Below are 26,521 nucleotides of genomic sequence, written 5' to 3'. Positions count from 1 at the left end.
CGCTGATGAAATACATTCGCGGCCGCCGATCTGCTTCGGACGAAGAGATACACAGCTGGATAGAATCACGAATCCATAGGCGACCACAATATTTTTTTCCAAGAAGGAGCTGATGATCTTGTCTCACAGTAGGATAAGTGTATTAGCAGTTATAGCAATTACTTCTGAAATAATAAACAATTTATTTAATTTTTTTCTACCTGTCCCCTTTTTATTTGACTGCCCATTATTTTACTTCTTCATGAGCTTCTGTTAGACAAATGTTTTAGTTCATCGTCGATAAACCTTAACTCAGAATTTTCATTTGACTGTCCCTTATAAATAAATTCTTAAGAAATTTCTACCTATGTATGTGTACGGTTACAGGGTATTTCAGTATCCCTACTTCAGCATCATCCGCGTCGAGATTAGATTGCGAACCAATCCGGGTGGGGCAAAACTACTACGAGTAATGTTTTATGCGTGTCTACTTTACGAAATTTCCGAAAGTTGTATGCTCGTAAGTATAATATCCCAGTCTGGTGCGTATTGTTGTTCGTTAATTTCTATAATAAAGTCCAGTCTGTTCTCAGTTCCTCCTGATGTCAGTGATGATTCATCTTTATCATCACATGGATGCTATTGACACCCGTAGTCAATGGGTGGCATGTATTTTATCACTTGAGGGACTCCATGTGACATTAAAAAGAAACGTTCGTTGAAGTCCACTAGATTTTGATACCTTCAGTTCAAATGACATTTCAAATAACTAATGATGTGGCAGCAAATAATTAGTATTACTACTCGTTCAAAGGGCTGTATAATGAATATGAGCAGCATTCCTTAAATAATATCCGATTTTTAGTAACAAGAAAAATACTGTAAATGCCGTGAAATTTTTTTTGTCCATGTTCTATCACTTTCCTCTACATTGCAACATTTCCATTGTTGTTCACACATTTGTCATACCACTCAAGAAGTTTTTGAATTCCAAACTCTAAGGCCTTTGGAGAAACCCAATACATGACTGCAATTTTCACTTCTTCACCACTGTTGTACTGCTAATAAATGAAAATAACTGGGTGTAGAGTCTGGAGTGTAAGGTAGATGATGCTGTTGTTCCCATCGCAAAGATATGATTAGATCTTGTGTTGGTGCAGGAACTTGTCATCCTGCTTTGTCGTAGAGCAACATCACTCCGGAAGACAATAGCTCGCATCGCTTGTTTTGCATGGCAGGCCAGGTATTCTTGCAGTCAATAATCGAATTATAGAGCGTATTTCGCAGTGTGCTGGGCGACTCAGTTTTCTTAAACATTATAAAATTCTACACCTCAGGCCACAGTCAGAGACGATACTGCAGCAAATGGCGTCAAAACGTGCAAAAGTAATTTCGGGATCACACGAATTTATATAACACTGCTGCGACTGCGTGTCATTATCGCCTTCATTCACAAACGGACCATATTCATAAAGTACCCTCGTACAGTGACATTTAGTAGTACTTGTTTACAGAGAATGATAAGTAATCATACTTGTAAAATACACAAAATAACTTATTTTGTAGTATAGTGTATTTATAAAGTACATGAAATGCTTTTAAAACATCAGTTACCTTATGTAATAAATTATACAGTACATGAAAGAAACACTTTTTTATTTTAATTTTTACATGGTGTCGATGAGTTAGTTTGGAAAACGATCAACAGAAGCGGTACCGCGGTTACTGTAAATGCTGGCAAACCAGGCAGAGGAAGCTTTTTGTGTGCTACAATTTGTCGGTTTGCCAATCGGCAGCGAGTGTTCTTGTGGCAAATTCCACAAAACGTTACCGGTTTACAATTGGTTCAAATGGCTCTGAGCACTATGGGGCTTAACTTCTGAGGTCATCAGTCCCATAGAACGTAGAACTACTTAAACCTAACAACCTAAGGACATCACACACATCCACGCCCCAGGCAGGATTCGAACCTGCGACAGTAGCAGTCGCGCGGTTCCAGACTGTAGCGCCTAGAACCGCTCGGCCAACCACGGCCGGCTTACCAGTTTACAGCACCATAGTGAAGTGGTACAAGAAATTCGAAGAGGATGGTTGCTTGAACGATGCAAAACGTTCGGATCGACCGGGAGTATTAGAACAGATAGTGAACCGTGGGAGCTAGCGCAGGATTGAATATACCTCAGCCAACAGCGTGGAAACTCTTTCATAAGTGTTCACGAGTGGAGTCCTACAAATTCACAGCTCCTGGGAGCCATAAGCAACAATGTCAGATAGCGCCTGGTAGTCGGACCGTATGACTGGGGACAGTCAGATTGGTATCTCACCTCTGTCCGGAGCGTCTCCAGACACATCTTCGGCCTGGGATCTCTTTGACTGGAGTAGAGCTGTCCTGTGACGAGTCCCGTTTCGAATTAACCACTATGACGAGAGTTTCATTTAATAGCAGGACCTCATTGGTTGTCATCTGCGGCACCCTTACTGCGCAGCGGTACGTCGACGATATTCGACGCCCCGTTTTCTTGCTCTTCATGGTAAGCCATTCTGGGCTTACCCACCCACACACGGCGAGAGTGTTTACTGCTTGTCTTCGTGCTTGCCAAACCGTACCTTGGCCAGCAAGGTCTCCGGATCCCTTCCCAGTTGCGAACGTTTGGAGCGTTATAGGCCGGGCCATCCAACCGGCTCAGGATTATGACGATCTAATGCGCCAGTTGGGCCAAATTTTGCACAATATCCGTCAAGAGAACATCCGACAACTCTGTCAATGCTGAACCGAGTAACTGTGTCATAGGGGGCAGAGGTCGACTTGCTCGGTTCCTTCGTGGAGCGTAGTTTCTTATTTCTTTTCATTTTTTTATATTTTCTTTTATTATATTCATGTCTCAGAGTATATATAAGATTCTATGAGGAATCTGCTACACTCTGTAACATGAACAAGAAATATGATGAAACGGGGATAGATAGCCACACCGCAGAGATGACCAACAGCTGTAGCTCTCCAACTAACCACTTTACAGAGCTGGCGGTCAGTTGACACCGAGTCATTGTCGCGCGTAACACGTTGATGCTTCCCCTGACTCTTATTTCAACAAAGATTAAGTATTTTTCGTGAGTTTGGTTTTTAACACATGTCAGCATGTCAATACTTTTCCATTTTCCTGTAAGTTTGAACGTGAGTACTTACAGAAACTTACATTTCAGGGCTGTATAGATATACCTGCATACCATCATGTTGTTTCTTTTTGCATTCTTGCCCGCCATGCACCATGTCCGATAACTAGCTATGGCAGTCTCTCCTTGCCGACTAGGAGGAATGGCCACACCATCTTTGGGATAGTTAGCCAGCCCGCAAAACTGGGTTTATTTTTTAGTTTTTATAGGAAATAATTTTTTTTGTACACATGGCAATGAAGCCGTTTACTTCAGAAAATAATGGTACGTGAAGATCATAAAAATGCATTTTTGACAAAAATAAATTCAGCGTTTAATATTGCAATTTTAGTATATTTAATTGTAAGATTTACTTTATTTTAACATTTTCATTCTTCATATTATCATCTGAATTACACTCATATTCTTTTCTTCTCTTGGTTCCTCTTCCTTTCTATCTTGTTTCTTTTATGGAATTTTAATTGGCAATTTCTGCATTTCAGATTTTCTTTTTATCTATTTACACTAAGGATTTTGCAGTATTTCCACTAGATTTCATTCCCAGTGCACCAAAACATACAGCTTCCTTGTTACATTATCATTGAAGAAAAAGTTGCATCATAAACAAAAAGTTTGAGGGTTGTTAACTGAACAAATACACTATTTGCTAATCGGGTTCACATGACAGAATCTACACATTCATTTAAATCTTGTGATTTCCCAGGAAGACATTTTTTCAACAAAGTATCTTTAAAAAGATCTCTAAATGCATGTGTAATTTCATTCATTACGACAGCAGGTAAATAATGTTAGTGGTCATATGTTGCACTTCTCCTGCAACTGCATAAAGTGTCTGGATCATTTGGGGAGACAAAATGCTCAGAATTTTCAGTTTTGGAAAGCTTGTGGAAAAAGATAGCCCATGAGGCTTTCATCATGTTTCCTAAATTCACAGAATTTCTTGTTATGGCCAAGATATAATAATTCTGTAATCTATATATTTCAACATTTGTCAGATGACATCTTCTACCTATCTTATTACCGTTTTCCAGTCCTATTTTTGACTTTTATTTTAATAATCTCCTCTAGCTGGAACTCATTCTCTTCTGCTCATGCATAATGCATTAAAATTTTTACATTGTGGTATTAGCACCAAAGAGTTATTGTGCACATGTCCCGTCATAAGCCTTGCTGTCACTGCACCCTCAGTGCCGTGTGTGTTTAACACTACTATTTACCACTGAACGATTAAAAATCCTAAGAACTCCTGCTACTTCCATTTAGCACTTGAACGAGCATAATTGTTCTGACTGTTTTGTTCATCCTCTTTCTCAGTTTCTCTGCCAAAAGTTATACATTACTTGCTTAAAATCCGTACTTCAATGAGTCACGCAGAAGCGAAGGGCGAAGGAGAAGAAAGGTGGTCTAGTTGTTTGGAAAGTTGTTTAATATAGTGATACTTGAGAAGACAGCCACAGGTCAATAATGAGGTGAGTTTTTATGTTTAATCTTAGTACAAAAAATGATGCAGAAAGAGTAATGTGAATAATTTGCCACTGCTGTGAGTATCGCAACCAGGGGAACACGTGCCATTAACAGTGGGCAGCTGATGTGGCAGTGAGAATGCAGCTGCTGCCAAAGGGAACATGACCAACGGAGATATCTGCCTATATATCTATATAGATTAAGTTTATGTTAAATATCAGCTATATATGGTGTAAATTTTAAGTTGACAAACCAGAGTAACTCGAAACATAAGCTTCACACGAGAAAACTGTGTATAACACAAAGTTGATTATTTTCGAGGTGGAAATCTGCTGGTGCTAAAATTAGCCCACCACCTCAGCCAGTTAGGGGTGGGGCTGGAGGTAACTTTAAAATTTCAAACCGGAATCCCCATTTTTTATTGGAGAATAGATTCTACATAAAAAAAGTATGTACATTTTGTCTTAAACATTTGTTTTGATTCTTGGTAGTTGGCGCCGTAATTCAAGAAAATCCATGTTCTCATTTTTACGTGGAAAATGGTTACCGAGAAATAAAACCTGACTTCACTCGTTAGTAAGTAGGATGTTTGGTTAACTAGTTAGCTATTCAGATGATTTGTTTGATAATTAAAAGTTGTGTGGCTTCATGACCACGAAACAAACAAAACTTATCCGAATCTGTGGGAAAAAGTAATATTTGGGTCAACTTTTGTAAAGCTCTAATTCCTCTCTCTCAAACCCCACCCTATGGGGAGAGAGGGAGAGTTTTAGTATTAGCTAATAAAACTTTTTCGAAGTAAGTACGTATTTTTATGTATGCATAACCATTTTCCATGCAAAAACGAGAACATGGACTTTCTTAAATTACAGCGCCAACTACCAAGAATCAAAACAAATGTTTAAAACAAAATGTATGTAGTTTTTTATGTATAATCTAATTCTGCGATAAAAATGGGGATTCCTGTTTGAAATTTTTAAGTTACCTCCCACCCCACCACCAGGGGGCTAGGGTGCTGGACCAATTTTAGCACCAGCAGATGTCCCCCTCGAAAACAATCGACTTTGGATTACACACGTTTTTTCGTATGAAGCTTAGTTTTCGAATTATTCTGGTTTGTCAACTTAAAATTTACACCCTGTATACATAAAACAGAGTGTACATGTGTGTGTATGTCTGGTATCTCCTCCCAAACCCATGGATAGATTTCAAGTAAATTTGGTACAGAAACAGCGAGTCCCATAAGTATCAGCATTGTTTGAGGTTTATTACCTAGCCCCAGTAAGAGCAGAGATAGGGGAACAAATGTGTTTTGTCCAGCCCCTGGCATACAGGCTGCCCTGCATGTTAGGCATGTTATGTGAGAACAATATTGACCTGCCAAATCTACTAACTTTGCAGGGCAAGCTGCATGTCAGAGGCATGGTTTTCCAAGCCCCGACAGGCAGGAAGACCTGCATTTCAGGTGTTGTGTTTCAGGAGTGTAAACCTGCATTGTCAACCTGCTTTGCATGACAGCAAGAGCAACAAGTGCAAATAACTTATTTTATAGCCCTTGATGTATAGCCTCTCCTATATAACAGTGAATTGTGAGAGTAGTATCATCCTCTTTTATTGAATGTAGAGAAGCTACATGTGCCAATGAGCATACCTGGGGTCACGTTGAGATGGTGAGAGGAATGGATGGACTGAACGAGAGGGAGGACCAAATGGACAGAGAAAGGGAAGGAGGGCAAGATACATGTGGAACATGGAGAGGGTCTGTGGGCCTGTGTAAAAGGAAGATGGAAGGCAGAGATGGAAAAAGAGAGGAAGCAGAGGATATGGTCAATAAGGAGGGTGGAGGAAGATATGGTCAGGGAGAGAGGTAGAGGAAATTGACAAAAAGAGGGCGAGGAGGAATGAAGAGACATAAATTGTGGGGAGAAGAAGTATAGAGGTGGGAAAATGAGGTGGACAAACAAAGGGAGTGTCATATGGACACAGAGGGGAGAAGGAGGTGGTGTGTTCAGTATTTGTGTTGAACACATACACAGGCAAAGCCACTGGTCAAAGCCTAGTTGTAATATAAAGGAGTCATCCGTTGTACTTGGTCTCGTAAAGATATACGCACTAAGCTGGAAATGTTTTTTAGTGGAGTAATTGTAACTTTTGAGTCAGTTTAAATTAGTGAATAGTAACGGTGCACTGCTGCTTAAACACGAGAATATAGAATGATATTTATTTAAACCAATTTTGCCTGTGACTCGTATTTTGGATTTAGAGGAGTAGTTAGATGAATTGATGGAACGAGTTCCTGCCTGTCTGAACGCAAAACTTATCTGGAAATTTTTAATAGGTAGTTGAAAGCCTATTTTCTGAAAGTGAGAAGCTTATTGTGTAGAAGTATGATATCTTGTTGTTTTTATGACTTTCGACAGTGGTAGCTATAGGCGCAATGATCTTTCAATTGTGCATATGCTGTTAGATTTGAATTAAGAGAGGGCTTTATTTGCTGATATTAAGTAGCAATTGTGTATTGGTTTCTCCAGTCGCTTTATTGTGTGGCGTCTCCCTAGGTTGATAGCTTCTAACTGGGGCTTCTAGCTTCCAGTGAGGCACTTGGTCGTTCAAATATCTTCCACCCAACTTTAGGGGAGCAGGAGGGAGATTAGTGTTTAACATCCCCTCGACAATGAGGCCATTAGAGACGGAGCACAAATCTTTCAAAGGAACCATTACAGCATTTACCTGAAGCTATTTAGGGAAATCAAGGTAAACCTAAATCACAAGGGCCAGATGCGGGTTACAACCGTCGTCTTTCCGAATGGGAATCCAGTGTGCTAACGACGGCGCCATCTCGCTCGGTCAGACCCAAGTACGAGTATTGTAGGCACTCCCAGCATAGAGCGACCAGCACATGATTCACCTATGACACACAATAACAATTACTTGCGTATATGAGAAAATTTCCCACGTCATCCGTTATAGTTTTGCGAGAACTCACACCGTGATACTATTTACTCGTACTGATTATACATCGGCCGACTTATCTTGGCGGCTTCACTCTCTATTACGTTGTAGTGCCTCACACTTTTCCTATCCAGTATTAGGGCTGTTCCGTATCGTACGTATTTGTTAATTACGTGAGTAACAGGTATATCATGAGCCTCAAGGTAATGTATCCTCACTGTCGAAAACGTTTCTCTACTCTTAATATTTTTACCCGCCTCAAGCATTTCGTACCCGACTCGCTACAAGTGGGTAGTTTTCGTATTCCTCCAATATCTGATTGTCTTTGTAGCAAGTCGTTAGTAGCACGGAGTACCGAATAGATTTCGTCAGTCGCCATGTTTACTTTCCCGACATGTAGGGCGCATGCGACTCGAGGCGGAGTCGGCCGTGTTCGCAATGCCCCTATTTCTTCCTTTCACTCGCTACGGTTTGTAACGTACAGGAGATTGGAGGCTTTTCGACAGCCCACAGCGCTAAGCGGAGGTTTATAAAATGACTGCTGCAAGTCTTCAGAACACAGCTATTGTACTGACAGTACAGCGTGCGTCCGTGCCTAGACGCTATAGAGTGCGGCCGCCCTACAGCAGAATTGTCGTGCCTATCTGTAGTGGCCTAGGTAAGGAAGTGTCGTAGTTTTGGAATTGTTCTGGTATGACAATGACTTCAACTCCTGCAGCGTCAGCAGTTACATTAATTCCAGTACAACCATAGTGCCTGTTCAACAAAATGTGGAAGACAATTTAATGTAATCCATTGTGGAGTCGAGGTAGCAGTTGTCGTTATACTGGTTATCACTGTTAGCATTGAACCGCGATTCTTATACATATATTTTAACAACGCGTTTCAAGAGACAATGCCCTCATCATCAGGTTGTAAAGTCTATGTCATGAAATTAAACGGACTAAAAAGACAAAATACCATCACAAATAGTTGGGAAGTCCATATAGTAAAACAGAATTAAAAGTATATTGGACTGTGGGTCCTCGTCTTACATTGAAGTTGTTGACACAAGTCGATGGCCGTCCCATAGCTACCAAGTATGCTGTCGCACTGTGCCAGCTCGGGAGCTGTTGTGGACTGACGTGCCTAGGTGTTAATGGCGTGGTTACAGCCGTGTGCTTGACGGTAACGCTATGCTATTGGGCGCCTTATTTCCTTATTGCATTGGTCTGCCATCGTTAGCCTCTCACAACTCCGTCAGTGACATGCTACAAGTTTAAAGTCGCATACCTACCCTAAAATAATTTTAAAAACCCGATAAAAAATCTCATTTCTTTAAAATTATCTTGTACATTTAGAATATTGCTTTGTTTCTTTTCATGGATAGCTACCTCGAGTTCCTCTAGTAAATCAAGTTTCCTCCCTTTCTTTTCTACATGCAATAATTCTACGTTATCTTCTACGCTATTAAGGGGATGGCCTGTTGCATATATATGGTTCGCAACAGCTGATTTGTCATAATTTCCTAACCTGAACGCATCTTTATGTTCTTTATAGCGGATCGCGAAAGATCTTCCTGTCTGCCCTATATATTTTGCATCACAAGTTCTGCACTGAAGCTTATAAACTCCCGATCTTTCAAACTTATTTCTCTTCTCGCCAATATCGTGCTTAAGACTATACCTCACTAGGTTTTTAGTCTGAAAAGCTATTTTAACATCGTTTGGCTTAAAAATATTTGCTATCTTTTGTGAGACTGTTCCGTAGTATGGCATCGTGATAATTTTCACTTTCTCTCCATCAGGTTTTTTCTTTTTGCGCTTATTACTTTTCCGTAACAGTTTTTTAACCATATCTATTCTGTAACCGTTATTCCTCGCTATTCTCTTAACGGTATTAATTTCAGTCTCCCTATCTTTTTCACTCATAGGTATATTGACTGCCCTATGCTCGAATTGTCCAGAATGTCCTTGAAATCAATTGCGAAAATCTGTGGTCCGGTGACATGACATCGTTTTTTGGCAACATGAAGTCCATGAATGGTTGCAAATAGTCTCCAAGTAACCGAAAATAACCATTTCGAGTCAGTGCTCGGTTCAGTTGAACAAGAGGATCCAGTCCATTCCATGTAAACAAGACAACACCATTATGGAGCCACATGAGGTTGCACTGTGCCTTGTTGACAGATATGGTCCATTAATTCGTGGGGTCTGAGCAAGATCGAACCCTATCATCAGCCCTTACCAACTGAAATCGGGGTTCATCTAATCAGGCCACTGTTTTCCAGTCGACTAGGTCCAATCGGTATGGTCAAGAGCTCATCAGAAGCGATGCAGGCGAAGTTGTGCTGTTAGCAAAGACACTCGCTTCGATCTACTGCTGTCATAGCCTATTAACGCTAAATTTCACCGCATTGTCCTAATGGATACGTTCGTTGTACGGCCCTCATTGATTTCTGCTGTAATTTCACGCTGCGTTGCTTATCTGTTAGGACTGACATCTCTACACAAACGCCGCTGCTCTCGTTCGTTAAGTCTACATCTACGTGGATACTCTGCAAACGACATTCAAGTGCTCTGGCAGAGTGTCAAGTGAAGGCCATCGGCAGCTGTGTTGTTCGTAGTGAGAGGTAATGCCTGAAACGTGATATCGGCACGCTTTTGACACTGAACTCGGAATATTGAATTCCCTAACGATATCCCAGGCACCTAGCTCCAAATACCATTCCGCGTTTCAAAAGTCTGTAAATTCCCGTCATGCGATCATAATCACGGAAACCCTCTCACATAAATCATCTGAGTTCAAATGACAGGTCTTTCAATGCACTGCCCTTTGATACCACGTGTAAGCGATGCTACCGACATCTCTGTATGTGGATATCGCTATTCCACAACTTTTGTCACGTCAGTGTATGCTTGGTGGGTATCAAAATTTTTCTGATCCGATACTTTTGTAACACGTTGGTAGCTCTAGACGCCCGAGGAAAACTGATTTAATGGGAGAAATTTGCATATTAAGTTTTCCAACTCATTTAACACGCAAGCAATCGGCCCGCGGCTGGGGTCATTGGAGCCGATTATCTCCTTCTGTGCGAATCTGCAGATGAATTTTATACAGGGCGAGTCAGGAGGAAAGGTACATGCTTTGTGGAGTAACAGTACTAGCGTACTTAAGAAGAAACGTCATATGATCGTACATTCTGTTCTTATCAGTTTCCGAGGATTGAACGAAAAAATGGGGAACAGGACAAATGTCGGTGATAATAAATAAAACATTGTGATGTACGGTTTTCTTCGATTGTGTACATTTTCTCAGAAAAGATTTTCAGAAAGTCCCAGACAGCTGCTGTGTTCCTCATTTGAGCCCATTCGTACGGTCTTTTACTTGACCACACGGATGTAAAATACGAGAAGTTCCTATTTTGTGTCGACTCTGCCCTTGTAGACGTAGCTCTTAAGCCAACACTACAAAAAGTAATCTAATGGAATAAAATCGGGTGACCTCGTTGGCCAAGATATGACACCACAGCGGCCGATCCAACCCCCAGGATAGGTTTCAATGAGTTACTGCGTCACTGACCGTAAGGAATGTGCAGGTGCTCCGTCGTGCTAAAAGTATGTATGACGTTGTGTTGCCAAGGAAATACCCAACAAGTATTATGATGAGAGATACATATTTTGAAGGAAATGAAGATAGCGTAATCCATGAAGACGGTTATCTAAAACGACTTTATCGATGAACTGGTCGTCAATAGTATCACACCAGACGTTCACTGATAAACGTTCTTGAACATTTGTTTCCACAGTAGCGTGCAGATTTTCATTTGCCCAGTAGTGAGAGTTACGCGTGTTATTAATGTATTTGGGGGTAAATACTGACTTATCAGTGAACAGAATAAGTGTAATACAGCGTTCATTGACAATGATCCATTGAAGTAATTTCTTTTGTTTGGCGTCATCTCCTAAATGCTGTCCTAAAGCTGTGCAGCAATTCTTCTAGAGCTTGTAGCTGGTCTGAAACCTAGCATTTTTCAACTTCATTACTAACTTGTTGAGCGGGACATTCAGCTTGCCGAATTATTTGGCCATCAGCTGCACAGAAGGCGGGGTGTGGAGGGGGACAACAGGAGTGGTGAGGTCGACGGGGATGGGGGCTCTCTTGCGGACGGAACAGCGTCGTAGGGGACATGTTGTTCCACGGCATACGTCTTCGCACAAACGCCTACGGCGCAGAACTTGTAATCGAATATGCAAAAGAACGTATTAACAGATTATACCAGAACGACGAATAATTCGACAAGTCAATCGTTTATTATTGAAAACTCAGTGGTTTCAGGGTTAGGCAGGAACTGGATCAGAGAGAGCGATTTATTTTCGCTTGTCTTGTACACTTTTTTTTCCTTTCTCTTGCTTCCATGTTAAAATTAGCGTCCTTCCCCAAAACACAGCGGTGTTTACACAATTTCATGTCACTAACATGCTAATGCAGCTGCAATTTCGATATAATCCTGAAATAGTCTACTATTAATCAAATAATTGAGGACAAGTGAACGTCAGCAACTTATGAATACCTCATGTTTAGTACAAAAATAATAGTGTGATGCCTTCATTTATCGTGTTACAAAGTTCATACTAGTTCTCATTTCACAAGCTGTCGATAGCTCTTGGAAGAAATACATTATTTCATAGAAAAAAATTGTAGTCGTATATCGCAGTAGACAAAATTTCGCATGTTACCTATCTGGAAAAATACTCTCCGCTTTGTGTGCTGTCATTTGCCAAAAATTCGTTTCGGAATCTCGAACCGTTTATGAGATCTGAAGGATGGCAAGAATATTTCACTTCCACTCTCCTTCGCGCAGACGATCAGAACTAAATGCACTGCAAACAATCCATTTTCTTGAGACTGGCGATCGATATAGATCTTGTCTCAAGTTTAAAGATAAGATCAATATGTTAACTTCATTTCTTACGCAATAAAATGTGGGCTAAGATGCATCAGCGCACACTAATTTTTCAGTGCAAAGTACTGGAATTTAGCACAGTACTTTATTAAATACAGGAATATCTCAATAACTATGATCTGTAACGAAATGACAGGCAGTTCATCATGAAACTGACGAATGAGGCTATGAGATGTGTGAGGGTAATTTTTTTCACCGAATAGTTGATTAAAATCGTTTGAGGAAGGTTTTAATTCCACTGGCTTGCGCACACTCCATTCTCACCCTGTAGCTGAGGAGGTCAGAAAACGTTTCGTTCGTAACGAAAGAAGCTCACAGCCATGACAGCCATGTAGGTGATAGGTAACTGAGGCGGCCGTCCCTTGGAATAGAGGGGTGGACTTGCCCCGCGCGAAGAACGAGAATTTATTTCTGCCCACTGGCCAAGTAATCCTGCGCGAGCTCTACTCCGGGAAGCATACCACTCTCACCCAATCCGTCAAACACTTTGCAAGCTGGAACTCTACGATTAGAAAATAGTCGTCCGCATTCGTGAACAGCGGCTTTAGAATTCCCATTGCAAAACCTGTAGACCAAGATAATATTACTGCACTCCGCATGTGTGAAGAACTGTGGCGTTTCCAGTATGCTGGCCTATACTGTTTTGACTGTACATGTAACAACACTGTGGTACACCGGTGCAGCCGTTGTACACTACTGGCCATTAAAATCGCTACACCAAGAATAAATGCAGATGGTAAATGGGTATTCATTGCACAAATATGTTATACTAGAACTGATATGTGATTACATTTTCACGCAATTTGGGTGCATACATCCTGAGAAATCAGTACCCAGAAGAACCACCTCTGGCCTTAATAACGGCCTTGATACGCCTGGGCATTCAGTCACACACCTTGGATGGCGTGTACAGGTACAGCTGCCCACGCAGCTTCAACACGATACCACAGTGCATCAAGAGTAGTGACTGGCGTATTGTGACGAGCCAGTTGCTCGGCCACCATTGACCAGACGTTGTCAATTGGTGAGAGATTTGGAGAATGTGCTGGCCAGGGCAGCAGTCGAAGATTTTCTGTATCCAGAAAGGCCCGTACAGGACCTGCAACATGCGGTCGAGCATTATCCTGCTGAAATGTAAGGTTTCGCAGGGATCGAATGAAGGGTAGAGCCACGGGTCGTAACACATCTGAAATGTAACGTCCACTGTTAAAACTGCCGCCAATGCGAACTAGAGGTGACCGAGACGTGTAACCAATGGCACACCATACCATCACGCCGGATGATACGCCAGTGTTCCAATGTGCGTTCATTGCGATGTCGCCAAACACGGACGCGACCCTCATGATGCTGTAAACGGAACCTGGATTCATCCGAAAAAATGACGTTTTGCCATTCGTGCACCCAGGTTCGTCGTTGAGTACACCATCGCAGGTGCTCTTGTCTGTGATGTAGTGTCAGGGGTAACGGCAGCCGTGGTCTCCAAGCTGATAGTCCATGCTGCTGCAAACGTCTTCGAACTGTTCGTGCAGATGGTTGTTGTCTTGCAAACGTCCCCATCTGTTGACTCAGGGATCGAGACGTGGCTGCACGATCCGTTACAGCGATGCGGATAAGATGCCTGTCGTCTCGACTGCTAATGATACGAGGCCGTTGGGATCCAGCAGGGCGTTCCGTATTACCCTCCTGAACCCACCGATTCCATATTCTGCTAACAGTCATTGGATCTCGACCAAAGCGAGCAGTAATGTAGCGATACGATAAACCGCAATGGTGATAGGCTACAATCCGACCTTTATCAAAGTGATAGTACGCATTTCTCCTCCTTACACGAGGCATCACAACAACGTTTCACCAGGCAACGCCGGTCAACTGCTGCTTGTGTGTGAGAAATCGGTTGGAAACTTTCCTCATGTCAGCACGTCGTAGGTGTGGCCACCGGCGCCAACCTTGTGTGAATATTCTGAGAAGCTAATCGTTTGCATATCACAGAATCTTCTTCCTGTCGCTTAAATTTCGCATCTGTAGCACGTCATCTTCGTGGTGTAGCAATTTAAATGGCCAGTAGTGTAATACTAAAACGTGAAGTAAACAACGTTTACACCCGCAGGTTTCGTCACCTCACCACACACAAGTGAAGCGCGCATTGAAATGGTCAGTAAAGTCGACACTACATAGCCTGATGCCGTTTGGTTAGATTCGGCTGTGAGTCCTGGTGAAGAAGGACGTGCCACTGACGCCTGTGATTTTCAAACAGCTGTATGTTGGATCGGTTAAGCAATGTTCATTTGACGTTTTTTTGTTCAGAATCATCGATACTACCACCCCTCAAAGTATTTAGCTCTCGTCTTGACTCGCCGCCTCTTCAAATGGATGTGAAACACCGCAAGTTTGAAGGCCCGTATGTCGCACGCCCAGATGCTGAGTTTTCACAGCCTCACGAGTGCTTGTGTGGTTTCAGGGACGCGCAGTGTTCTCCTGGTACGACGGCGTGCTCACGGCGGACCCCGGCTACCTGGGTCGCGTGTCCCTGGTGTCTCCAGACGCGCCGTACGGCCGCGGCTCGGTCAACCTCACTTCCATCAGGGAGACGGACTCCGGCTGGTACGAGTGCGTCGTCTTCTTCCCCAACCGCACGCCGGCGACCAGGCCCAACGGCACCTGGTTCCACCTCGCCGTAGAAGGTACGCCTCCGTCAATCTTACCTAGGTGCTATTTCTGCCCGCACACTGCTGCGTCAGAGTAGTGCTGTGTTTGAGTACTACTCGAACTGCTCGAGTAGGTTTTATCAAAGTTAGAAAAATCTCGTGTTCTGTTCAATCTTCCGATCACGCCGCGATCTAGCAACTTTCGTTAGTATTATTACTATAACGTACTGTCGACTTTAATAATATATATAACCGTGAAACATGGATTGTAAAATCTTTTTAGGTGCAGCTTATATGTAACAACAGTAACTATTTATTAAAGATCGCAGTAGAGGGCCGCGCGGGATAGCCGCGCGGTCCCAGGCGTCTTGCACGGTGCGCGCGGCTCTCACCGTCGGAAGTTTGAGTCCTCCCTCAGGCATGGGTGTGTGTATCGTCCTTAGCGTAAGTCAGGTTAAGTTATATTAAGTAGTGTATAAGCAGTTTGGTCCCATAAGACCTTACCACAAATTTCCAAATTTCCGTAATAGAGGATTCAGTCCAGCTCTAGACTTTTCGCTCGTTCTGCGATATAGTGACTTCTGTTGATACTGACGCCAAGATGGGTCTTGCTGCTATAATATATTCTCGATTGCAGTTACGGTCAGTTTTGTAGGACTTATTTCGTTTATTAGGATTTAATGCTTCATTATTTTTCTTCTTGTTTCATTTGCACGTACTATTCTGTTTCTTGTCTCACTAAAAGCTGGTGACGTTTCCATCCGTTAGTCTAAAATGGGTACAGAGATTGAAATATTCGTATGCAACTCACTTGGCAAATTATTTCTATTTCTCAAAACCAAATGAAATGTTGGGCCGGTTTCAGAGTCGAGCGATATTTTTCAAACGACAACATTTTCGCCTTTGACTAGTAGCTTTACTTAAAAATTGGCGTGAATGGTTACATAAACACACTCTGGAACTGTATGAGAACTTTTATTCGAAATTTGTTTAAATACAAAAACAGTTTGTGAGAAGGTGAAATTTAATGCTATTTCCTCCGGTGTTTAAGTAATTATAGGTTGTTGTTGTGACTAGTTCATAGTTTCTCTGGTGCCCCTTTTGTTCCTGCCGCGAGAACAACAGAAGATTATGAAGGACATCCCAACAGAAATGCCAAAACGCTGGTAGGGTTAAAACAAAATAAATGAACATGACGCGCCCTGCCAACCTAAAATTGCTTTCAATTCTTCATTCCTTAAAATCATCACAAAATTTACAAATTAATAGTCCTACGACACTAGACGTTTTATAAGCAGCAAAAATTAAATGAACTTCAACATGAAGCCTAATACTCCTGATCTACGCAACTTTCATTCCACTGCATTCCCCTGAAACTTTAAAAAAGACACTATACATTTAATCAGGTATCTGCCGTCTCGGGAAAGCATTGTATGGTTGAAAGATGCATTGAATTCCGAGTGATGCTTAATAAATTTTACGCAAGAACATCGTTTGCTGCCCTCAGCTGTTTCAAAAATCCTGTCACATATCCAATCTCCATTTATCATACCCAAAAGTACTTGATTTCCGATCGTCAGAGGAAATACTTTTGGAAGAAGAATACGCGGCTCTAAATTAATTTCGATGCACCTACTTCTCTGTATCGTACATAAAGTATATTAAAACACACGATGTCAATATCCGTCCGCTGTATTTGGTAAAATAATTCCCTCACAGTCGTCGCCTTCTATGATAACACAGCAAATGTCAGAGGAAGGACGCGACACGAAAACTCAAAATTCCTCGCCAGTTAACAATTTATTTGGCGCTGCTTTAAAGTTTCTCGAAAAAATAATTCAGTGCACTGTTTACCGAGTAAACGCGGTTTCCTGAATATAATGAAATGCCTTATTCATTAATTTCTTTTAGAAAAATGCATCTGTTCATTAGTGATTACGCCATTCTAGTTCTTCAAATATTGCTCTATTTTATGTGATTAATTGTAAACATTCATTTATATCTATACATACATTCAAATTAAAGAACCTGCTACGGTTTCTGCCTGTATGTTTGGGCTAGTATCAGAAACTCTGGTAGGTATTTTGATGGGGTTTTCACGAACAGATTGATTGATGTACGGGGAGAGTGTGTGTATACTTTATAAATACTTCATTAAAACTGGCTGAAATGTGAAAACTGTGTAGATGGTTTTGCTGTTTGAGGAGCAAAGTAACTGATGATGGCAGGAGTAGAGAGGGTATAAAATGTAAACTGACAATCGCAGAAAAAGAGTTTCTGAACAACAGAAATTTGTTAACAGAGAATATACACAGACGGAAAAAATTCGCAACACAAAAAAGCATAGAGTAATAAAATTTCGGGAATACATTTGCCTAGGTAGCATATTTCAGTGATCAACATTGTGAGATGACAGGCTAATGTAAGCGCGAGATAAACCATTGCAAATATGAAATGCTGGTAGTATAATAACTGCTGTAACAGCTCAAGAATGTTGAATGCAAACACGCAAACTTACATGCACTATGTTGTTCAGGTAACGAATGTCAGTTTCTAGGATAGAGTCCCACGCCTGTTGCACTTGGTCAGTCAGTACAGTGACGGATAATGCTGTTTGTGGATGAAGCTGGAGTTGTCATCCGATGATCTCCCATATGCGTTCGGTTGGAGACACATCTGGTGGTCGAGGTCAAGGAAACATGTGGACTCTGTAGAGAATGTTGGGTTACAGCGGCAGTATGTGAGCGAACATTATGCTGTTGGACAACACTCCCAGGAATGCTGCTCACAAAATTCAACACAACAGGTCAAATCATGAGGGTGCTTGAAAAACACCAAGAGAGTGCTCCTTCTGTCGTACGAAATCGCAGCCCTGCCCATAACTCCAGGTGGAGGTGTAGTGCGTCCAGCACGCAGACTTTGATTGCTGCCCCTCAGCTGTACTCCTCCTAACCGACACACGGCCATCCACTCCCACCGAGGCACAACCAGCTTGCAGAGAAAACACTAAAGATCTCCTTCCTGCCCTCCCATGAGCTCTCCCTTGACACCACTAAAATCGCAAATGGCGGTGATTTGGGGTCAGTGCATTGCACACAACATGGTGTCTGGCTAGAAGCTGTCCTTGAAGTAACCTATCTGTAAACAGTTTGTTGAGTCACAGTTGCGCCAGCTGCTGCTCAGATTGCTGCTGCAGATGCAGTACGACGTGCCAGAGCCATAAGCCGAACACGATAATCTTCCCTCTCGGTAGTGCCACGTGGCAGTCCGGAGCTCGGTCTTCTTGCGACCATACATTCTCGTGACCACCGCTGCCAGTAGTTGTGTACAGTGGCTACAGTTCTGCCAAGTCTTTCTGCAAAATCGCAGAAGGAACATCCAACTTCTCGTAGCCAAATTACACGACCTCGTTGAAACTCAGTGAGGTATTGATAATAGCGTCTTTGTCGCCTTAAAAGCAATTTTAGCTCAGTTCACCACGTGCAATCTCAAGGGCAACTAACACGACCGCTACAGCGTGTATTTAACGCAAACCTGATCTTAATTCTGAAAGTGGCGCTACCGTCCCCATTCTCATGCCACTGGCACGATATTTGAATAAATATCATCTTTTAAATGTGAAAACGCGCTTACCGACTTCTGTTTATGTTGCACAACCATTCCTTGGTGTTGCAATATTTTTCATCTGTAGATTTGAGACTTATGTAGTCTTTTCTGGTGGTATTTAACTGGAGTGAGTCCTGTATGGAAGCGAAACATGGAGGGTAAATAGTTCAGACAAGAAAAGAAAGGACGCTTTTGAAATGTGATGCCAGAGAAGGATACCGAAGATTAGACGGATAGAAATTTGTTACACATTTTGACTAAATGGAGGGATTGGCTGATATTACACATTCTGAGACCTCAAGAGGTCACCAGTTTAGTATTGTAAGGAAGTGTGTGTGTGTGTGTGTGTGTGTGTGTGTGTGTGTGCAGGGGGGAGGGAAGGGAGAGCGAGGGTCAGGGAGCAAAAATCGCATATGGAGCTCAAGAGATGAATACAATAGATTCAGAAGGATGTAGGTAGGAGGTTTGCACAGGATACAAACATGAATATCTGCAAGAAATCTGTCTTCAGACTGAGGACCACAACAACAACATTTGTGCCGCCTTGCGTGCGCTGATTCAGTCGTTTAAATCACATACGAGGGTTCCCTGAAAAATAATGCATCCTCCTTCGTAGCTCTTCAACGGTTGGCAGCATTGGTATGCGGCAGGTACTGGCTTGTTTCGTAGCCTCTTCTCTACAGCTCCAGTTAGCGGGAAGCCTTAGCGTTGAACGGTTGTGTTCTTACAGTGTAAAGTATGGAACCTTGAGCAGACAGTCGGTCAATGTGATTTAAGCAACGTGCAGTGACTGAATTCTTGACACCAGAAGGTGTCACCCCAAAGGAGATTCATCAGAGAATGTAAGCAGCTTATGGAGATTGTGTTGATGTGAGTACTGTGCGTCGTTGGGCGAGTAAGTTTAAAGATGTTGAGGCAGGACCTGTGTGGCAAACAAAGAGTTGGACATCCTGTGACAGCAACCACCTAGTTTCACAAGCAAAATGTTCACAGACTGACTCAGGACGATCGTCATATCACTCAGAGAGAAACTGTAAGCACACTCGACATTTCACAAGAACGTGTGGGTCACATTATTGCTTTGCTTGGCTATCGGAAGATCTGTGCACGATGGGTACCCCAGATGCTGACTCCTGAAGTGAAAGCGCACAGACTTGAAATTTGCCAGGAACTTCTCTCGCATTACAAGAATACCCACAGTACTCACATCAACGCAGTGCCCGTAAACTGCTTTCATTCTCTGATGAATCTCCATTGGGATGATACCTTCTGTTGTCAGGAATTTAATGGCTGCACGTTGCTTAAATCGCGTTGACCGACCGTCTGCCCAAGGTTCCATACTTAACACTGTAAGAACACAACCGTTCACTGCTAAGGCTTCCCGCCAACTGTAGCTGTAGAGAAGAGGCTACGGAAAAAGCCAGTACCTGCCGCATACCAATGCTGCCAGCTGTTGAAGAGCTACGGAGGAGGAGGCATTATTTTTCAGTCAACCCTCGTACAAGTGGTAGTATTGACTCACCTAACGTTTTTTGAATTTCATTCATAACTGCATGCAGTGGTCTGTAAACTAAGTACTTCCTACGCCAGACAAGACATTCAGCTGTAGATACGTAGTGCTACTCATGCGGAGGCGAGGTGGCACGTCAGTGTTCTACAAATGTGATTTAACAAAGCCTGCGTGAATGTCTTTCCTCACTCATGAAAGGAAAGGATAACAACGAAGAAAGAAGGAAAGGAACTGTCTGGCTGTTCCCATTTATGATGCAACACGCTTTATCTGTACCATTGGTCGACGAAGTATCACGCTAAAATTTAGGTGCTGCTAATTGTGCCTAGCCAGTGAGTGACTGTGAGAAACGGTGCCAGGTACAATATATTAGGGTTCTTAGTGCTTATACCATAGCTACTAGAAATCATTGTTACTTGAGAGGAACATTGTGGACTAAAGTGTTAACCGATCCTCTGACAGCCCTAATCACAAGCGCAATGAGAGTGATACAGAATGCTAGAACATCGGTTCACATGACACATGACACAATTACAACTTTTACAGTCGGCGTATTTGTATTATCTTCGTGTGGTCGTTTTAATGTTTCCTATTCAAGAATAATCAGGTATTGTAGTCTTCGATACTATGTCCATTCTTCGTTGTAACTGTTCACTTTGATGAAGGCTGAGTCCAACAATAATATCTCCAATAACTAAAGTTCGTTAACTCGTCGTACACTATCAGAATATCGCTTCAGTTCAAGTTCTCAAGTCACAATAACTGAGAACAAAGTCCGCCCATCTGTATCACTCAGTAGTAATTTTTTTGAATAGAAACAATCCCTTAGCGTTTCGTTTGTAGTACTATAACAAACGGTGCTGTCTCACGACTTGATAGCAAGCATGCTAGCAAGCGACTAAGATTTCCATGATCGTGCATTGTAGACGCATTGAATTTCTTTTTCGTCGCATTTACAACTCTCTTTCACAATAAATGTTATCTCTGATCGACATATTACTTTGGACTTAACTTTCATCGTACTGATTTACAGTTATTACTGAGATGTGTGATAGCTAATTAAAAATAACCTTTCTTTCTTTTTACCTTTTTATCATGACATACTCAGTAATTATTGAAATTGGCGTTCATCAAAACCTTAAGGTGTTATATTATTGTCAAAGTTGTCGTACCTGTCAGGATAACACTGTTCCCTAATTTAAATTATCATGACATTCTTATTTGGGTTTTCGGGTTTCTTGGTGTGTTACACAGTGTTGAGTTTGTATTCGTTTTTGAGCGCCATGACCGACCTCATTTGAACTCTTCTGTAAGGAGAGTTAATTTGGAGTTGGAACGGCTGCTTATTTCAGGTGTGGGTCACACATTGGTGTGGTTACTGTTGATTCCCTCAATAGGTGGGATTATACTAGGCATGGTCTTCACCTCAGCAGGAAAGCGAAGGGTAAACTGGCTGGGAACATAGGAGGAAAGTTAAAGGGGAGAGGCACTCTCATGAGTGATAAAATACCAGTGGTTTTACGGTTCAGGAAAGACCATTTTTTAAGGTATGGAGGACAGATAGAAACCAAGTTTTAAGAGAGGTTAGGATTGAGAAAAACCTTCAGTTTAAGAAAGAAACCAAGAAACATAATTCAAGTTCATTACGTTACCATAAACAGCAGTTGATTATCAATTTTCAACAATCCACAGAAATTTCAACTCTACCCAGTTTTAACTCAATGTGGCATGTCAGCTGTCTTTATTGCATCAAAATATTCGAGGACTGAGAAATAAAATTAATGAGTTAATTACCTGCATAGATAAAAGTCCTCAAACCCAACTGACATGATCTGCCTCTCTGAACATCATGTGACCACTGGTATAGAACTTTTAAGTGTTACAGGATTTAGGTTAGCATCTCACTTTTGTAAAGGAGAAATGGAGAAAGAAGGAGTTGCCATATTCATCAGGAACTGTCATAAATTTATGAACATAGACATTCATAAATTTTGCCTAGAACAGCATATGGAAACATGTGCAAAAGAAGTAGAATTTCATGAAAAATCCTTCATAGTATTAAATGTATATTGAGCACCTGCAGGTAACTTTAATCTGTTCATAAACCACTTTGAAGCTGTACTGGCCCATTTAACAACCAAAAACAAAGTAATAGTGGTTGCTGGTGACTTCAATGTAGATTTCCTTAAAGACTCTCTCAATAAGAACTTATTTTAGTTAGTAACACTATCATTGAACTTAATTCCCACTGTAAAGTTCCCAACTAGGGTAGTCAATTGCTCACAAACAGCCAGTGATAATATCTTTATAGAAAAGTCCAATGAACAAAATTATATTACAAAACCATTAGTCAATGGCCTCTCAGATGACATGCAGTTCCTTCTGTTAAATGTTAATACTGAACAGGATATAAAATCTGTTAAATCTGCACTCAAGAGGGTAGTCAATAAGCCAAAAACTGATTATTTTAGGACACTCCTCAGAGACATTCACTGGAGTGATGTTTACAGTGCACATGGCATGAATGAAAAATATAACACTTTTGCTTATAAAGTGTTTACCTTATCAGAACACTGTTTCCCCCCAAAACTAACCAAGGTTAGATCAAAGTCTACAAAGAAGCCATGGATTACTCAAGGAATAGAGGTATCTTGTAAAACAAAAATAAATCTGTCAATCCGAAACAGTTCTGATGTTGATACTATACTGCAAAAATATTAAAGACTGTAACATGGACATCAGAGCAAATATATTACAAGGCAAAGATAGTCATATCAGATAACAAAATAAAGACAATATGGGGTATAGTGATGGAGCAGACCAGTAGAATCGGACATGAAGAGGGGCAAGTAGCATTAAGAGTAAATGATACACTGATGACAGTTGTGTGTAGTGGTGCAGAACTTATTAACAAACATTTTATAACTGTTACTGAAAAGATGGGATTGTCAGGTTCTGTAGATGCTGGCATGGGATACCTCAGACCAGACATTTCAAGTAACTTCCATAGTATGAATTTGACCCTCACTACCGCAGCAGAAGTAATGTCCATCATAAAATCTTTAAAATCCAAAACATCTTGTGGTTATGATGGAATATCAACAAAGTTAATTAAAGAATGAGATTTTCAGTTAAGTAACATATTAAGCTATCTGTGTTACCAGTAGTTCGTCAGTGGAATATTTCCTGAATGATTGAAATATGCTGAAGTTAAGCCACTGCATCAGAAGGGAGACAAAGAAATAGCGTCAAATTTCTGTCCGATCTCACTTTTGCCAGGATTCTCAAAAAGTTTAGAAAAGATAATGTATAATCGGGTTTATAACGATCTTATCACAAATAACATACTGTCAAAGTCGCAGTTCTGATTCTAAAGGGTTATGATATTGAGAAGGTTATCTACACTTACAGTGAAAATGTACTAAATTCTTTAGACAAAAAATTGCAGGTAACTGGTATATTTTGTGATCTGTCAAAGGCACTTGACTGAGTAAATAAAATATCCTTTAAAGTAAATTAAAATATTATGGTGTAACAGACAATTTTGCAAAATGGTTCAGCTTCCCTATATATTTATTCATTAATGAAATTTGCCATTAAAAATATATCACTTTTTCAAACCAATAGCTCATTTCATGGAATCAATACTAGAAATAAGAATAATCTTCACAAGGTTTTAAAGTCACTTAGTCTTGTACAAAAAGATGTGCATTATTCAGGAATACACATTTTCAATAACTTGCCAACAGTCATAAAAAGCTTAACAACCAATGAAATTCAATTTAAGAGAAGCCTAAAGGATTTATTGGTGGCCAACTTCTTCCACTCCATTTATGAATTTCTCAGTAGATCCAACTGATTTTGTGTGTGTGTATAAAGTACAATCTAAGATCTGCACCACTTCAGTGCAGTAATGTGTTCATTGTAAATAAGTATTGTAGTAGTTCTATTACATGTTATCACCCTATAAATAAAAAAACATTTTTTTAATTTTAAATTAAGTGCTTTAATGCGACCTTACTAAATGAATTTTGTAAAATGATCCTTTGAGATAGTGATCAGTGAAAAAAACATGACGATCATTCCACTTTGCACCTGTGGAAGGTACATTAGCTTATTTGTTTTAGTTGTAAATATTTGTCATACATTATTGTTTTCCTGACATGTTCTACATCCTGGAGGACCTCCTCACTGCAGATCAATTTAATCTGATCCAGCCCGAAACGAGTACTTCTCTCATTTATTGCCACTCTTGGCCTACTTCCATCATCAGATCAAGACTTGTAACTTGTAAAACAAAGCCAGGTTATATAAAACTTACTAAACTGTAAGTGGGGAGTCAATAACCCGCTTGAGAATAGATTCTGTTGTAACTGACATTGAGTATTGTTTTACAAGTTACAAGTTCTGAATCGATGATGGCAGTAGTCCAAATGTCGTTATCAGTCTATCCTGTTATGAACTGTAAAATCTCGTATCTGTCTGTCTGAATATGCTAATCTACAAAAGCAGTTGATAAGATTTCATGGATTCTACATAGGAAACTTGAGGCAACTTGGAGCAATGTACAAACTTTATTTCATCAGAATCTGAACGTGGAGAAAAAGATACCGTGATTTAAAATTATCACTAAAATCGTCTGTTCAGGATTGCAGTTCCGATGTTTGATCATCAAGGCGTAGGACACAAAGAACCAGTAGATGGCGATGTTAGTTTCTTAGTAAGTCAAAGAATCAATAGGTCGTATTACTCGTAGTTTTCTTTTTTCCTTTTTTTATTTTTAACTCGGCGATAGATTCATTTTGGAAGTCTGCATCAATGATAGAATTAAGCACCACAACCTTATCTTAACGAACAGAAACTAACGTTGAATTTACTTGGCTTGAATTTATCGGTTTCGCTTTGTGTATTAAAATTTAACGAGATTGCTTTGCTTGTTTCGATAGGTTTTATTTGTAGTTTTGGCTAGGAAAAACGAATTTATTAAATATGCTTTATGATTTGGGAGCCTACTCATTACATTTTATTTTCATTTTATTTACGAATTAAAATGTCTAGAAATGGTAGAGTCTTTCTGAACAGAACAGAACAGAATAACTAAAAGACTGAGTATTATACCGTTTTAAGACTCCAATGAAGGTCATGAGGTGAGACTCACTGCAGCTCGACAACATCAGGCTTTAACTCGCACATTCGAAATTTCTATCCCAAGTGCAGTGCGATGTAGTTCTGATCAAGAACGTCGTACATTATATCGCTCCTCAATTTATCATTTCGCTGTAAATGTGTACAATTCTCCGTGACCTTACGTTATGCCATGAACATTAAGCAAAGCACAAGGCATATTGCGGGCATGGACCACATGCACGCATGTCAGAAGGAACATTGCATAGCACTTCTTGACACCACTGGCACGGCAATTTCTTATTTAGCGGTCGACACCGGGCCTGCGACGTACAAACAAAATATCTCTCCTGTACGGGAACAATATGAATGGGATGTATGAGTATAGGTATGACACGTGGATTACGGTGTATGGGAGGTTAGGTCGGGCCGTGAGTCTTGCTCGGATAGTCAAAACACTTAAGGCGACCGTCCATGTATAGCGGAGTCCTGGTCTGGTACAAATTTTTACTGTCGTTATTCCAATATACACCTGAAGGCTGTCCATATTCGAACTGTTAACACATTTCATGTCTTAGTGTCATAGCTTTCCCACATGCTTTTGCGTGGCTCTTTCCCGTGTTAGTGAAGCGAACTACTTCTTTGATCCTGTCCCCATCGTACGAGGTGCTGCCCAAAATATCCGAGTATTTCATTGTACGACAGTGCATCGCTACAACTCTCAAAGTATACGTCTCAGCTGCTGCGGCAGAAAACTGCTTCATCTGTGGAGTATACAGTTGTCAGTTGTAATGATGTGCGTCAGAACGTGATTTAGTGCTTCTGCGAACTGTGAAATGGATAACTTGAAGGAGCAATGGATTTGCATCAAATTCTGTTTCAAGTTGAATGCTGAGAGACAGGTTTGGTGAGAGTGGACTGAGTCAATCAAGAACATGTGAGTGGTTCAGGAGCATCAATGAAGGCCGAGAAACTGTGGAAGATGACAAACATTCTGGTCGACCATCAACATGCTCAACACCAGAAATAGCCATGAAAGTGCGAAACGTGATTCACGAAGATCGAAGGGAGGTAATTCACGTTTGTATCACACCTGGGCTGTTGAACGGTACATGTCAACGAATT

At 41.0% G+C, this 26,521-nt stretch overlaps 1 protein-coding gene across 1 annotated transcript in view; it reads left to right on the top strand.

The window, feature by feature from the left end:
* Positions 1–26,521, top strand: part of LOC124802499 (protein borderless) — a 470,917-nt gene that overhangs the window by 335,820 nt on the left and 108,576 nt on the right. The window contains exon 4 of the mRNA XM_047263317.1: positions 14,970–15,192. Coding sequence (XP_047119273.1) covers positions 14,970–15,192 — 223 coding nt within the window. The remainder of the gene's footprint in view (positions 1–14,969; positions 15,193–26,521) is intronic.

This window comes from Schistocerca piceifrons, chromosome 6, assembly GCF_021461385.2.
Source record: "Schistocerca piceifrons isolate TAMUIC-IGC-003096 chromosome 6, iqSchPice1.1, whole genome shotgun sequence".
In the NCBI taxonomy this organism is placed as follows: domain Eukaryota; kingdom Metazoa; phylum Arthropoda; class Insecta; order Orthoptera; family Acrididae; genus Schistocerca; species Schistocerca piceifrons.
The sequence above is the reverse complement of the archived record's forward strand: the minus strand, read 5'-3'. Positions and strand labels throughout refer to the sequence as shown.